Raw genomic sequence first — 15,987 nt, forward strand, 5'->3', positions numbered from 1 at the left:
AATGAACTGCAACAAGGTAAGAAACCATGCCAATATAGTTGTACAACATGTGATGGTTGGAATATAATTTACCTGGAAAGGAAGAGCGATATTGTACTCTCCACCCTTGTCTACAAAGAAGCTGATCGATCCAGACTCCACCACACAAACACCACTCTGCAGCTCGCCTGATTCAACACAACAAAATAAGAACTGACAATATCAAACAACTTAATAGAAAACCTTGACTCCATGGATTGAATAATAGTGACCAAAAGTGCTTTCTGTATTTGATCCAATAAGTGCCCAGGGGGTTTAAAAAATTGAAGCAAAGAATGGGGTGTTTAATAGAAACAAATTTGGACTAGCATTTCATAAAATTATTCTACAAAGCCATAAATCAATTTGCATTATCAGTAAGGAAACCAACACAGTTTTCATATTTTCAGTCTGCGTTTAAATCGAAGTAAGTGAAAGGGGAGGGACACTTATAGAGATGGGGGCACTTAATGGGTCAAATATGGTACTTTGATCTTAATGAAATAATCTTTCGAGATTGTAAACTATGATCTGTTTTCATGCCAAACCATATGAAACAGAGAATGTATCAAAATTAAAGATAAGAATCAAATGATTGAAGTCCTCACCTTGTGGACTGAAAGTCGTTGTCTCTTCTGGAACACCAGCAGCAGGCAGAATGAAGTTACTCCATAGGGCCTAAGCAAAGGTAGAACAATAGGTGATTATCATGTCTCTTACAACAATTAAATGTAATGTGTTTCCATGGGCTTTTATACTAAAGCCAAAATATCAAAACTCCAAACTAACTCGGGGTTCCAAAATGAAAAACATCTTTCGTATTAATTTTACCAAGTGACTTATCTGACTTTTGTTAATCGTCTATCATCTCTAAATTGACGATGATGGTGCTAAATCTCCTAAAAGAAAACTAACAAAGTTTGGTTGATTATTTTCACATCACATGTCATTTCAAGTTTGTTTTTGAGTTGTTGATATTCATGATATTGAAATTTGTTATTGGCTTATTTCATTTCACTTCAATTATATCGAAAGAAAAACAACATCATAGCATTAAAGGCAGGCTTCAGTTTTTCTGACCAAATACAGACTTTCACTATAGTTAAAATGGTAGGTTATGGTTTTGTTTCATGTTAGAAACAGGTGTGACATACATATGAACACCTGATTGTACCTGAACTACTGGTGTGTCCACAGTGAATGTTTTGACAATGGACCTTGCACCATTTTGTCCTCCCTTGCTCCAGACAACAGTGTTTCCACTGAAATACAGCTCTTCATCACACAAGTCTTGGTTCACCTCGTGGGGATTCTGGTGGAACAGCCATTGTTCCTTCTGTAAATACATTCATCACTATAAGTATCCATAATTGTTGGTTAAAGATTACACTCTACCTGACATAGTCTTGGAATCTCTCCAATCCAGAAATTGACAAATATCTAGGGACCACGAAGTTTTCTTTGAACCACTAGTATCTGGGTTTAGTAAACAACAAGATTTTATTCTATGATATCTGCACTTCATAAGTGGGTTGGATAGGTACAAAATATTCATCTAATGGTCATGAACTTACAATTTGTTCCATATTTTTCTGATCATTGAGTTTTCATTTGTTTTCAATCTTGTAAATGCTGAAGAATGGATAAAATGCAACAAGACAAAATTTACCTTGGATATAAATCCAGAACCTTTAGCTCTAAAGGAACATTTTAGCTACATATACTTTTAGCTTCCAGCTTTAAGGACAGTTGTACAGTCATCACCAACTTTTACCATTATGAAGTTTTCTATCATTTCATCAATGAACAAAAAGACATCCTATCACACCTTGTTATGTTCCTGTATGGAGATGTCCCGGAACGACTTGAGGAGTGGCACCCCATGCTCGGCACTGACAGTGTTTTGGACCTGCAGTTGGAATGTCCCAGGATGCCTCCGGCTGTACTCCCTTCCGAAGGGCACAAAATCCTGGGTATAACAGGCCGCAATCATATCATCTGCATCCAGGGTGATGGCTTGGTTGGACTCAAACTGTGACAAAATCAGTTCATAATATTGCATATATGTCATAATAGCATTCAGATTTTAGTATGAAGACATAAAGCTCACATTAAAACATAATTTATTGGTTTTAACAGGACAAAAAAAAGTAACATTATATAGCCATTTGCTCAGATTCTAGTTTTAGCACAGGCCGGGCACGCAAATTATTGATCTAGCTTGTATATCAGTCGCGGACTATGTTACTATGTCATATCTTCGCACTCATTTCTCACTGTATTAAACTTTTTGCTTGGTCTTGAATTTCTTCACTGGGTCATTTGTTATAGAATCATAGGTGACCAACACTCGATGATTCAAATAAAAAATTAACCTGAACAGATCAGGTGTTCACCAATGCACCGTGGCATGCTGTCACACCTGTTTCACTGCTGCCCTTTGCTGGACAATAGTGATTATGACAGCTTGTGTTACTTGCCGCCATTGCTAGCGTGTTGTTGAATTTACAGAATGGTAAAATAGCGACACACGTAACTAGTGATGTCTTTACTCCTGCTCAAAGTGTTACATTCCAAACTTCGAATTAAATACAGTAGCAAATACAGTCTCGTTGTCTTGAAATTCAACGGACCAACGGAAATAATTCGACTCATACGGAATTCGACTCAAACGTATTGTCACTAGGTTTGATCAGAATATGGTTTTTAACGGTCCTTATCTTATGACTATTACGGCCGGGCACATGTCTATTACCTTGATCAGCATATTACCTGTGCAGGTATAAAACCAGTCACGTGTTAAGACAAACCACAGGTGATTTCAATTGTTTGTATCCATGTTATATTTACGTAATTTTTTTTTTTTAATTTAAAATCTTGACTGAAATTAAATTCGAGATAGCGACAATTTTTTTTACTGCATATCCGTTCTAGGGACCAGGAATTGACTTTGACTTAACCGGAGTTTCTAGTCATCAAAATTTGAGTCATCTGATCTTAAAATACATACACAAAGAAGGGAAAAAAACGGGACTTCAAAATTAATTCGACTCAACCGAAATTTCGACTCAAGTGATTTTGAGATAACGAGTTTAGGCTCTAGATCTTTCTAAATTGACGTATTTCTGTCAATATTGTAGTGCTTTCATTTCCTCCTTTTTAGTTGCGTTTTTACAGCCTGTTTTTGTTTTTATATTCAATTTGTAATATTTATAACCGTTGCTTCAATTGTCACCACATCTACATGTGTTAGTACACATAAGTCTTGTTTATAAGATATGCTAAAGATAACAATACACATGATTGATTTCATACTTTGTTTTTATTTTGTTTTATTTGTGGTAAAACAATGATTATAAAGTTTACAGAACAGAGATGACACAACTGTACACAACTGCCATAGTTGGTCATGGTAAAAAAAACATTTGTCTAATTCCAACCATAAATAATTTGAAGTCTCAATGTTTTGAAGTTATTTTTTCGATCCCTTGAACTTTGATACATCGTTTGACTGTAGTAATAATAAATGGGTGTCATTGTGGTTTTAGAAGATGAAGAGCTGTGGTTTAAAAGTTTGTGTAACAGGGCAAGAGCAGTGTACCACCAGCTGGACTCGAACCCGCGAAATTCCCCCAAGCGGGAAGACTTAGCTAGAAGGCGACCATATTACTATTTACAATTAATACCTGCTACACTACTCCCCCACTTTCAAACATGTTCAACCCTGAACACAGACCAACCCAGATTCTGTCGCCAACAAAGCCTCTCAATCTCGTATGGCTTTCACTTGGAGTGTTCTAATGCACCAAATGTGACAGTGCGAGAGTAGTGTACCACCAGCCGGGCTTGGACCTGCGGCTGCAGACTTACTGGTCTGCTGCTCTACCGACTGAGCTAAAGGAAATTCCCCATAGCGCGAGGCTAGAAGACGACCTTATATATTAAGAATTAAAACCTGCTACACTACTCCCCGCTTTCAAATGTGTTCACCCCGAACACAGACTACACCAGGTTCTGTCTTCAATGAAGCCTCTCAGTCTCATATAGGTTTTGCTTGGAGTGGTCTATGGCACCAATTAAATGTACCAGGGCGCAAGTTAGTGTTCCCACAGCCGGGTTTGAACCTGCGACCGGACTTAAGTTACTGGTCCACTGCTCTACCGACTGAGCTAAAGGGAAATTCTCACTAGCACGACACTAGAAGGTGACCGTATTACTATGTACAATTAAAACCTACTACATTTGACATTTTGCCTTCTAAGGTAGCGTCAGGCACCCGCCACAATACCCGAGTTTTGATTAAAATAGAGTGGATCGTCGAGTAAAACACAATTCAACGTCGTAATAAAGTTCCACGTGTATTCAGCAACAATAACATTTACAGGATACAGTTACAGTTCACAGGATAACCACTCCGCTCTCTCTAGCATAGAAACGTGCACTTAATCAGCTAACTGCTGAACTCCGTCATTTAACCCAGCTAACGTCTGAACTCCGTCATTCAAACCAGCAAACAGCTGGGCTTCCCGAGCTTCAGTTTCGTGCCCCTTTTATACCAAACATGCAGGAGCCCTACAGGAGCGCTGCAGGAGCGCTGCGGGAGCACCCCGCTCCTTTGCAGGAGCAGTGGGCTCTGGTTACCAAAATTGACAATAACACTAAAACATAACACTTAGAAAAACGATTAGCCACAAGTAAATGTTGACCGTGTGTAATATAGATGTGGACACTGGCAGATTTTTCAGACCGATGCAGCCATTTGTTATAGATAACCGGGAGGGGAGGCGATTAATACATGTACCTCTCAAATAGGGGGCAATAAAATTAAAGGAGCCCCGCAGACAATTAGTGCCACGACCATAGATAATTCATTACTTCACGGATTAAAGGTCCAGCGTGTCCCCCATCTTATTACCAGCTGTCAACAGAGAGATGCGCTATAGAAAAGCACTAAATAATGATGTATAGACAAGTACTACAGAATATAGAAAAACATAATAGAACATATAGAAAAATAGTACATAATGTTGTTTGTCAAATTAGATAAATATTAAAGGATCATATTGTATTTATGGATTGTCACTCCTTGTGTTAGGTTAAGTACTGGGCTATCCTGACCGGTCTGTTACTTAGGCCGTTTTCGATTAGACGGTTTGACTGGTTAGACCTAGTTGTTCGATTATTAATTAGGCCCTAAAGACGAACCTGGGGAATTTTCATTGTTTTCAGACGAGCCTAAGCAAAGCCCTCAGAGGCCTGTATCAAAATCTGCAGGTCCTTCAAGATTCATACTTGAAATAATGACTTTAATCAATGGTCGAACCGGTTGTTCCGAATAAACGAAAACGGCCTTGGTCATTAAAAAAGGACTTCACAGAAAAACCATGACATGAACCGGTGTCCTAAAAAACACCTGGTCCAGAGGAGAACAAGTAGAAACCAGGCCTATAAATCAGGAAGTGGTACAGTATTATGTATACGAAGTGTACCTAATGCTATAAACATGGCGTTTCTTTGGCACTTGCATATTTCATTTTCTTACCAGTAAAACAAGATTGTCTTCAGTTCATTTTATCCCGGACAGAAAGTCAGTTCGGCCATATTTCCCGCGGTCACACAACTTTCACTTCCGGTTTAAATTTTATACTGAAAATATGTATTTGTATATATAATCGGTTCTTCATGTTGGTGTGTGCCAAGTAAAATAAGAATCAAAATAAAATTTAAGGGTTAAAAAGGCACGGTTATCATTCAATATCCTAAAACGAAAAATATGATTGGTGATTATCATAGGTGCGTTCGAATCCCGTTCGATTAAATCTGACTAACATGGGAAACTTTAAAGAAATTTTGTTGTTCGTGATGCTCCAGCTAAAATTCTGGAATAAAGTTAAGAAAGTAGGTCTTTAGATAATGAATAATTTTGATTCATATTAAAATAAATAGAAAACACACATCCTTACATTACATATTCTGTTGCGAACGCGACTGACAACAATTTCCGGGTCAATAAAGAGGCCGACGTGTTTGACAGCAGAGCAAATCATTGTTGCTCTTAAAGGACATTTGACAAAATGATTTCACTGAGGACAGGGACGCTTATATCAGTGATTGTTGCAGTGTTGGCTTATATATATTTACAAAAATATGGGAAAGAATTGAAACCACAACAACCGGCTGATGGAGGAGAGCAAAACCGACTCTATCAAGTTTTGTCAGGCCTTTTACGGGCAGAGAAAAAAGTGGCCCTAGTTGGAAGCCGTGTGGCGCTTGGGTTTGGTGGATGTCAAGATATTCTTGTAGAAGCAATGCCATTGTTGAAGAAGCTAGACATCCAGCCCCCGTCTAAGCCAATGCATCATGACTCCGTTGAAACAGAGGAAGAACTGTCCCAATTGTTAGCTTACTTCTTTGAACATGGTGCCGCTGCAGAGTAAGAAATTTAAAATGCTATTACCATATCATAAACAAAAGAATATTTAGTAAATCTTATCATTTGATTGAAAGCATGAAAGTACTCGTTAAAACACCTTTGTTAGCATTATCTCTATTGGAATTATCCACAGCTTAAATCAATGTATGTTTTATCAAACATCCAAATATAAAACGAGTCTTCTTAATTGTTGGTAATAGGGGCCGTGGTGGACGAGTAGTTAAGTTGTCTCGACATATTGCCACAAGCCCTTCACCTCGTGGATGGTCCTCCAGCTTTCCTCCACCAACAAACCTGGCACGTCCTTACATGACCCTGGCTGCTGGCTAATAGGACGTTAAACTAATAAAACCAATTATTCTATCTTCAATATAATTCCGTCATTGTATATTATAAAGTTAATCCTGTGTGGATGGGTATCGATTGTGACTTCATTATTTTGTAAGCTAGCATCATTTTCATTGAAAAGTATAAAAGACATGGTGTTTCTCTCGCAAGTCCACAACATCACATTCATTGCTTTTCCACAAGGGCAGATACTCTGTAATGTACAATACAAAAACAGGGGGAGTAGTAAAAGGAGTGGGTTGGTGTGGTTTGAATAGTGTTAAAGATGCTCCACCGCTGACAAATGATATTTTTTCACTTTCAAAAACAGGAGCAGACGATTTAAATATTTTTCTTAAGTTACAAAAGTTACGTTCTTTACACCATTACCACAATTATTTGATTGAAAGCATGAAAGTACTCGTTAAAACACCTTTGTTAGCATTATCTCTATTGGAATTATCCACAGCTTAAATCAATGTATGTTTTATCAAACATCCAAATATAAAACGAGTCTTCTTAATTGTTGGTAATAGGGGCCGTGGTGGACGAGTAGTTAAGTTGTCTCGACATATTGCCACAAGCCCTTCACCTCGTGGATGGTCCTCCAGCTTTCCTCCACCAACAAACCTGGCACGTCCTTACATGACCCTGGCTGCTAATAGGACGTTAAACTAATAAAACCAATTATTCTATCTTCAATATAATTCCGTCATTGTATATTATAAAGTTAATCCTGTGTGGATGGGTATCGATTGTGACTTCATTATTTTGTAAGCTAGCATCATTTTCATTGAAAAGTATAAAAGACATGGTGTTTCTCTCGCAAGTCCACAACATCACATTCATTGCTTTTCCACAAGGGCAGATACTCTGTAATGTACAATACAAAAACAGGGGGAGTAGTAAAAGGAGTGGGTTGGTGTGGTTTGAATAGTGTTAAAGATGCTCCACTGCTGACAAATGATATTTTTTCACTTTCAAAAACAGGAGCAGACGATTTAATATTTTTCTTCGGTTACAAAAGTTACGTTCTTTACACCATTACCACAATTGGAAAGTTTGAGCTTCTAATTTTACTTCAAGGTAAAAATATGAAAAATAATTTATTGCATCCCGAAAAAATTCCGTGGCACTATATCCTATATGGAATGAAGTACTGGTTGCGCATGCACCAAAGGCAAAATAAATTATTTTATATTAGTTTTTGTGTTAATTAGACAGATATATATACAATTATTGTTCAAATAATGAATATCATTTATGCTCTGTCGGCGATGGAGCATCTTTAAATACTGTCTCTGTCTCTCAGCTGACAGAGCATGCTTCTTTGGCTCAGTCAGTAGAGCAGTAGTTTTTCACAATGGAGACCTGGGTTCCATTCCTAGTCGGAACACTGGATAGGAACCATATGTGTATTTTTCCCTATTCTACACTTGGTATGTTGGTCCATCTAGCTAGTTGAGGTTTGTTACATATAAACATTAGGTCATTGTGACCTATATTTTGGCCTTTGGCTTCAATTAAAAAAAAAAAACACCTTGAAAGTGATATCATATTTGCAAAAGTGTTGTTTTTTCTGCTTTCAGGCGTTATGTTAGTAATGATACACTTTTTAAAGAACTAACAGATACATCAAAGACTTTACCAGGGCATCGTGTCTTTTTGGGTGGAAATGCTCCAGTGATGGCACGCCGTTTAGCCAACATGGGAGCAGATGTCTTGTTAGGAGCTAGATTTGCCAAAGATCTTATCAACTCCATGCCAGATAATGTGAAGAGTGAGCAACTATAACTGGTTATTTCTATAATTTATTACATGTATACAATAATCCATCAATGAACAAAAGTACATTGTTATAGCACATATTCTGCTGCTGCATTCAGCTTCAAGTTATTTTATAATAAGAAGGATTCTTAATTTGTAGTTTCATTGTCAGATAAAAAGTTTTTTGGTTCTGATGTATTAAATTATCATTGACATCTGTTTAGTTAAATCATGTTTAAATCTGTTATCTAATCCCGTTGTTTATATGCAAATAAAATATGTTTAAATGAAAAAAAAAGTTAAATAAGTCAAGACATGTTCATTTGAATTTTTTTACAAATTGCTTTGCCCCAACAGTTGTAGGTGATGTACTGGATGAGAATGATATTCATTTATTGATGGAATACAAGACAGGAGAAGTATGGGGAGAGTATCGGGCACCACGTGCTAACAGGTAAATATTAACTGTTATGTACATCCAACAAACTAGCCATTAGCCAATAAAGACGTGAAATATTATAATGCTAAAGTAATGAACAAAAATGACAATGATGTTATATAAGTTTAATACAAATGATAGAATATTATAATGTGTGAAGCAGTGACTAAAAGATTCACATTATTGCAATATAACCAATAAAGACTTGAAATTTTATAATGATAAAATATTGAACAAAAATGACAATGACGTGTATATAAGTTTAATTGAAATGATACAATATTATTTGTGAAGCAGTGACTACAAGATTCACATTATTGCATTATGACAAAACTACTATTTTTAGATGCTAACCAGATAAATTTACATTCATTACCAGGTTTATTGCTTAAATTTTGATTGTAAACAATATATTTGTAGTTTGGGTGTGATGAGGTTAGATTACTGTATGGTCAAGTGGAGATAATCTGTAATTATAGTTATATGAGTTATTCCCCTTGGTTAAATAAAGATATCATATTAATACCTAGTAAAAATAATAAATAAAATGTTTATTTTTCCTCCGACGTTTTCTTTACAAGAACAATAGGCCCAATATGTTATCTTTATTATTTTCACCTTTTTTTACTGCAGTGCAGTGCAGATTACCTCTTAAATGTGATTGCTTTCAGACATTAAGTTTTTGATTATTTGCCACAGGCTGATTGTACATAGCGATAACAGTAACCCTTACCTGGAGACATTAGAAGCCCTGGAGAAAGAACTTCCAAACTTTGATCCATCTGTTCTAGTCATTGGTGGACTCCAAATGATGGACAACTTCCCTTTCAAAGAAGGTATGATAGAATTAATAATTATCTCTCAACTCAAGCAGCAGCTGTAATGATGCTAAAACTGACTATCATCCTTTCCTTTGTCATAATCTTAAATTTTTAGGTTCTGAGACTCTCGTGGAACTTGATACAGTCACTGAATTCAGTCACTTAATATTATTTATTCTAGTAATCACAAGTTTTGTAGATGTTTTGAAGATGTTTTTTTGAATTCTTGAATCTTATATCAGAAAATGAAAACAATTAACATTTTATCCTACTACATGTTTAGTATTTATGGCCTACCTGGATTTATAAAAAAAATACAGATACACTTAATCATTAGATAATTTTTGTTTTGTTTGTTTTTCAGGTGAAAGATTAGAACGACTACACAAACTAAAAAATATGCTTATTAAAACGCCAAAGAAGACAAGTATTCATTTTGAGATGGCTTCTTTTACTGATCCAACCTTGATGCAGGAAATTTTAGATAATGTAGTTCCCTACTCAGATTCCCTTGGTATGAACGAGCAGGAGTTACCTAACTTAGTCAGCATGTTAACAAATGGTAACATTTCACTGGTAGCAGACGCATACCCTAGAGTAGCATCTACGCTGGATGAAATGCGATTGATCTACAAAAAATTAAAGAATACAGAAGAAGTTAACGGAAAGCGTAAACTGACACGTCTACATGTACACACCCTAGCCTATCAGGCCATCCTTACTACCAAAGGGTCAGCATGGAGAAACACAATGGCCGCAGCAGCCAAAGCTTCCCTGACAGCATACCGTCATGTCTGTGATTCTAAAGTAGTGGATTTGATGAAGGCTAGACTCATCATGGATGAATCCTTCTCTACGAGTACAATGTCCTCGGCCCAGCGAATACCCATGCAGGAGGATCGCCCTGTGTCATGTTGGGAAGAGGATGATTACCAGATTTGTATTGCCCCTGTGTTGGTCTGTACAAAGGTCAAACAGACAGCAGGGGGTGGTGATAATATCTCTTCTGCTGGATTGATTGTGCAAGTAGAATAATTAAAATGATAATGATAATAAAAAAAAAGTAAATAAAAACATAATCTGCAGATATCTTTTGAAACTTTTTGGCAGAATTCCCTATAAAAATCATCATAACTAAAAACAACATTTGGAAAAAGAAACAAGATTAATGGATTTAAAGCAAAATGTTAAATAAATTTCTTTTCCTAATTTTATTTAATTCTAAAGAAGAATGTTGTTATTCCAAAGACCATTTATAGTTACTAAATAATACTCAATACATTTCCATGAAGTCCACATATCCCTGTTTCCAGCACCAATGGTACCAAAAACATTCATGTTTGTCAAGATACCTGAAATGTTAAGCACACAGACAGCAGTTTTACTTGAAATAGATGAAATTCTGTATTTTTAGTGAAACTATAGTCTGTTATACATAACTGAGTTGTGTCATTAAAAGATTTGTTTTCCAGTATATTTTGCAAGGATGTTTTTAAAATAATTTTTAGAGCACTTTATTCTATTTGATTTTAGTTATTAGGTAATTTGTTGCTTTTCTCTTTTCAAAGTTTTTATTTCAAAGTATCTTGTTCAAATTCACCTAAAAGTGGGTAATGAAGAGTATATTTCAAAACTTGATTGCTGTAAAGATACCAGAAACAATTTTTATTGTGTATGTTTAAAACTTTGTAGAAATAATAACAGATTTGTTTAAATTGCAATTTCATGCAAGCGAATGCTTTTCTAATTATTTGCACAAGCAGTTTCTTTAATTTTAATTTTAGTTTTGTTTTAGAATTTATCAACTCTGATCCTTATATTAATGTGGCACAATAAGTTTTTGGAGTATTTTACATCTTTTTATTGAAGACAAATATAGCACTTGTAGTAATGTTCTTAACTGCAAAATATTATTTGAAGCAAAAGTGAAATGCATTAAATTTAAATCCATTTCCTGTAAATACCTGTATGTAAATATCATGGCACAAGTATTATTTTTTGTTTTAATTGTGATGTCTTGCACCGTTTGTGATAGTCCCTAATTTTTTAATGATTACTTAATTTGTATCCTATTTTTATAATCATTTACATGCACGATGTAATGTATTTAATTTGTTCATTGTTTGTTGTGTGCTTTTAAAATGAATTATCTCCCCTTTACCAATGATGTATACAAATAAATAATTCTATAGGTTCTTGAAATTTACTTACATAAAATATCGTCTTTTGTCTTGCAATTGAAGTGTTTGTTGATTTAAATACTGTTATATATACAATTTTGATTCAATTATTCAAAATAAAAAATTCCGGTGTTTGGTTATCAATTTTACATACCGGTTATTGTTGATCGTTATAGCAATTAGTCAGCTTGCAAATATAAAACGAGTTCTGTTACAGGTAAAGGGAAATTCAAGTGTGTTTTTATTAAAATATTACATGTAGATGTCTATGTTGCAGTTATTTTGTGTTCAATGTTTCACCATTGTCAGAAGCCCACAGATGATTAACTATGATGCAGTCAACCGTGGGTCTCCAATAATGAATGTTTCACATTATACCGAATATGTTAATTGTAATCATTTACTATATTATCTTTATCTACGCGTACCGTTTTAACAGCTTTAATGTTGAAGTAAAAATACTTTATATCTATCATATACATCATTTTAATAGGAATTAACAAATACATTTTGAAGCTAGAAGTTAATATAAAGGATAGGTATTAACCTACATTTTGTCATAGTTGTAAGCCCACAGAATTAAAATGTACTGATGTCCCACATCAGGTATTATGATATGGAATACATAAGCAATTTATGCTAATATGTGTTCAGAACTATTTCATAAGACACCCATGGTTTTTATGCTAATGTCTAAAAGACAATGTTCTCGCAACTTTTTGATATATTATAATGTAGGCCTACATATATATATAATACACATAATTAAGAATATTGTAAATGCCATGATATATAAAGTATAATGACACATGGAAATAATTGTGTTTAATTGCTTTAAAAGAAAAAGAAAGGACATTATTGAAGTGACCTTGCATTACATGTATTCTTTTATTAAAAATCAACATAATTTTTAGAAACAGTTCATAATAGCATTCAGATCATGTTTCTGTGTTTAAGACAAACAGGTATGACAGAATGCAATTTAAGGAACATGTATTGTCTTGCTATATTTAGATTTTTTTGACCCAATATAAAATTATAGATTGTAGATACTTGATAACAGCAAGCTTAAGGTACAGGGTGATTCTAGGACTAGAGAAACATGATTTTTATTATGGTGACTTTAAATTTTTGTGTATTTTTTGCTAGATTTAGGCAAGTTTGTCTCTGCCATGAACTTTGCTCATTGACTTTTTATTCTTTGTTGTTAGGTTTTGAATTGTGAACACCTTATGTGTGTGTGAGATAATGCAATATTTCTATAAGATCTGCCGTATTTGACCCAATAAGCGCCCTGGGGCATTTAAAAAATTGAAAAAGGTGCTAATAAGACATAATAATTGCAAATCTAGATAGTTTTGTGTAGTTTTGGTCTTTATTTATGCGTGGGGAATTGAAATCGAGGCCTCAAAAGCGGGAGTGGCGTTTATAGGGACATGGGCGCTAATTGGGTCGAATACGGTATTCATCCTGGAATGAGTCAATAATTTATTGTGGTTTTGATGCAGAAATTCATTTTTTAGCTGTTTATTTAAAGCAGAAGTTTTGTAAGCAGGTATATATCATGATTAATCATTTGATGTGTGAATAACATATACAGTGTATTTTAAACTGATTTCGAGGTCAGATGTCAACGTCAAATTTTAAATCACGAGCTATGCCTTTAGTATATGACTAGGTTAGGCTAGGTCTGCCAGTGATAATGGATGTTCAAAACAGGTTCTTTTTATGGTCATTTGGTAAATGGAAATTCCAAAAATTTGAAATTCTGATAAGACAGATTATGATAATGTTTCTATGTTGGTGAGAGTATCCATTTTTTTTTATCCAATTTTGAAAAGTTTTTTTTTTTTGCATTTGTTTGATATTCCAATTTTCAAATGTTGATACCTTGAGTCAGTTGTTTGGTTTGTGATCCATACAAGAGACATAGAAGCATGTTGATTTTGATTGATAATGATTTGATTGCAAGTTTTTCCCACTGACTTCCAAATCTGTTTCCTGTTTAGTATATGACTGGGAGTAGTGGCTGTGTATAATAAAACACTGTTATAATGTTCGCCAAGCTTCCTTCAAGTTATTTGTAATGTGTATGGCGAACTATGCTTATAACAAAGTGATTTCCTGGTCCCCAGAGATTCATCATAACAATGTTTTTACTGTGGATTGACTATTATTTCTCGAAACAAACTTAGTAAAAAATGGACTTGAGTCAACAATTTTTACAGTCACATAAGGAGGTGACTTTATTGTGGCATTTTGTTTCAGAAATTGGGGTCAGAACACTTTCTGGATGGTATTTATTCCAGAATGCTTTAATTAGTTTAGATAACAGTAATGGTACATTAACGTCACCCACTATCCATAATAAATGACGCTCTAGTGAGGGTGTGTTGAAACCAATTCCTTGTGGTCCTACGGAGATAATCCTGTTGGATTGAAGATTTTCTAACTATCTTCTAAACATTTCAGAAACACTGGCTAATTTAAAGCAAACATATTTCTTATCTAAATTATCTATTTACTCTAAAGTGTTATTGATTAAATACCTCTACAACCACAGTTATTATTTGAAAATCTGTTTACAAATACATGTATCTTTAATTTACTAGTTAAAATGGCTATATTTTTTTCTTATGAAAACCCTCCATAGTAGTTTAAAGATTGTTACAATAAAAATTTATTATTAAGTCAATATTTTCTAAAATTAGTTCAATATGAAAAACATATCTTTTAACAAATGGTGCTTTACATGCATTTATATACCTATCTTGATGATAATTTCTTGTTATGTATTATATTTATATACCAATAATAATACAGTATGATAATCACATTGACAATGCTATGATCTCGTCAACACATTGTTCTCCGACCAACAGATATGTAGAGCAAAATCTGTGATTGTTACAGTAAAATAACTTTCCTGTTTTAACATGTCTACAATAATTGTGAATAAAGTCTATTACCCGTTCTTGATGTTTCTTTTGTCTTTCAAGCATTTTGTAGTTCTTTTTTTTTGCTTATTTTCAACAGTCAGTGTCACCCTCCTGTCTGGACCATGGCTTTATTTCGCTGTGTCAGAGGGCTGTGGTATCTGTGTGGGGAAGGTGTTCTCCCACTAGCTCTCCACCTCTGGGCTTTTATTTGGGAACCCAATTTAAGGCAGCTGCCAGGTATCGACAGCAGGTCTGTGCTCTTAAGGTACTCAGGAGGAGGCTTCCATTCATCTCCTACTGGGTATGTCCTTAAATGACCCAGACATTTAATTGCTTGTTGAACAAAATAAACTAAATCCAAATCACTCCAGCATGATACAAACGGTAAAAACAGTAGCTGTGAGACATGGAAGATAACAATTCAAGGAAATACTTCCTTCTTCATATTGGTATTCAGAGGTAACTAAGCCAATTCAATGAAATGGGTCTTATATACATGTACCTGTAGCAGGATTGGACTGGGTCGATCATCGGTGACCAGGTAGCTCAGTTGGTAGAGCACTTGGCTAGTATTCTGAGGGTCCCTTGTTCGAATCCCGGTCTGGCCGCTACATTTTCTCCTCTCCTGTTACAGAATTGGCGCCCAACTAAATAACCCATGGTGGTGGTGTTTTGAAGGGTTTCGTGTGTCTTCGAGGAAGGAGGGAGGAGTGTAGCGGGATTGGACTGGATCGATCAACGGTGACCAGGTAGCTCAGTCGGTAGAGCACTCGGCTAGTATTCTGAGGGTCCCGGGTTCGAATCCCGGTCTGGCCGCTACATGTTCTCCTCTCCTATATTTCTCTCACTTAGATGAACTTGTATACCATAATATATAGCGCAATAATAATGAAGAAAGAAATTAAGGTAAAATGTAAAACGAAGTCATAGTGACCCGATCTGGTACACAAATTTAAACACGTCATCTTGCATAGACGGATGAATACAAAAGTGTGTAACTAAATAAGGAATACCAAACCTAAGTGTGTATGTTTGACTTGAGTAAAAAAGGAGAACAAATATC

The 15,987-nt window shown here is 35.1% G+C and overlaps 2 protein-coding genes across 2 annotated transcripts in view; one reads left to right on the plus strand and one right to left on the minus strand.

Moving 5' to 3' along the window:
* LOC138318306 (anaphase-promoting complex subunit 1-like) overlaps positions 1-5,747 on the minus strand; it is a 33,574-nt gene extending 27,827 nt beyond the window's left edge. Inside the window, exons 1-5 of the mRNA XM_069260525.1 lie at positions 5,561-5,747; positions 1,847-2,050; positions 1,193-1,354; positions 627-696; positions 73-167 (exon numbers count right to left, since the gene is read on the minus strand). Of these exons, the coding sequence (XP_069116626.1) occupies positions 73-167; positions 627-696; positions 1,193-1,354; positions 1,847-2,011 (492 nt within the window). The 5' untranslated portion in view covers positions 2,012-2,050; positions 5,561-5,747. The remainder of the gene's footprint in view (positions 1-72; positions 168-626; positions 697-1,192; positions 1,355-1,846; positions 2,051-5,560) is intronic.
* A 256-nt stretch (positions 5,748-6,003) lies between these two features.
* LOC138318307 (ADP-dependent glucokinase-like) lies at positions 6,004-12,246 on the plus strand. The gene is made up of 5 exons (XM_069260526.1): positions 6,004-6,451; positions 8,368-8,558; positions 8,903-8,999; positions 9,684-9,820; positions 10,170-12,246. Exons 1-5 carry the CDS (start codon positions 6,093-6,095, stop codon positions 10,838-10,840), a joined length of 1,455 nt encoding a protein of 484 aa, XP_069116627.1. The 5' UTR covers positions 6,004-6,092; the 3' UTR covers positions 10,841-12,246.
* The last annotated feature ends 3,741 nt before the right edge of the window (positions 12,247-15,987 follow it).

The sequence above is a fragment of the Argopecten irradians genome, chromosome 3 (assembly GCF_041381155.1).
Source record: "Argopecten irradians isolate NY chromosome 3, Ai_NY, whole genome shotgun sequence".
Taxonomy (NCBI): Eukaryota; Metazoa; Mollusca; class Bivalvia; order Pectinida; family Pectinidae; genus Argopecten; species Argopecten irradians.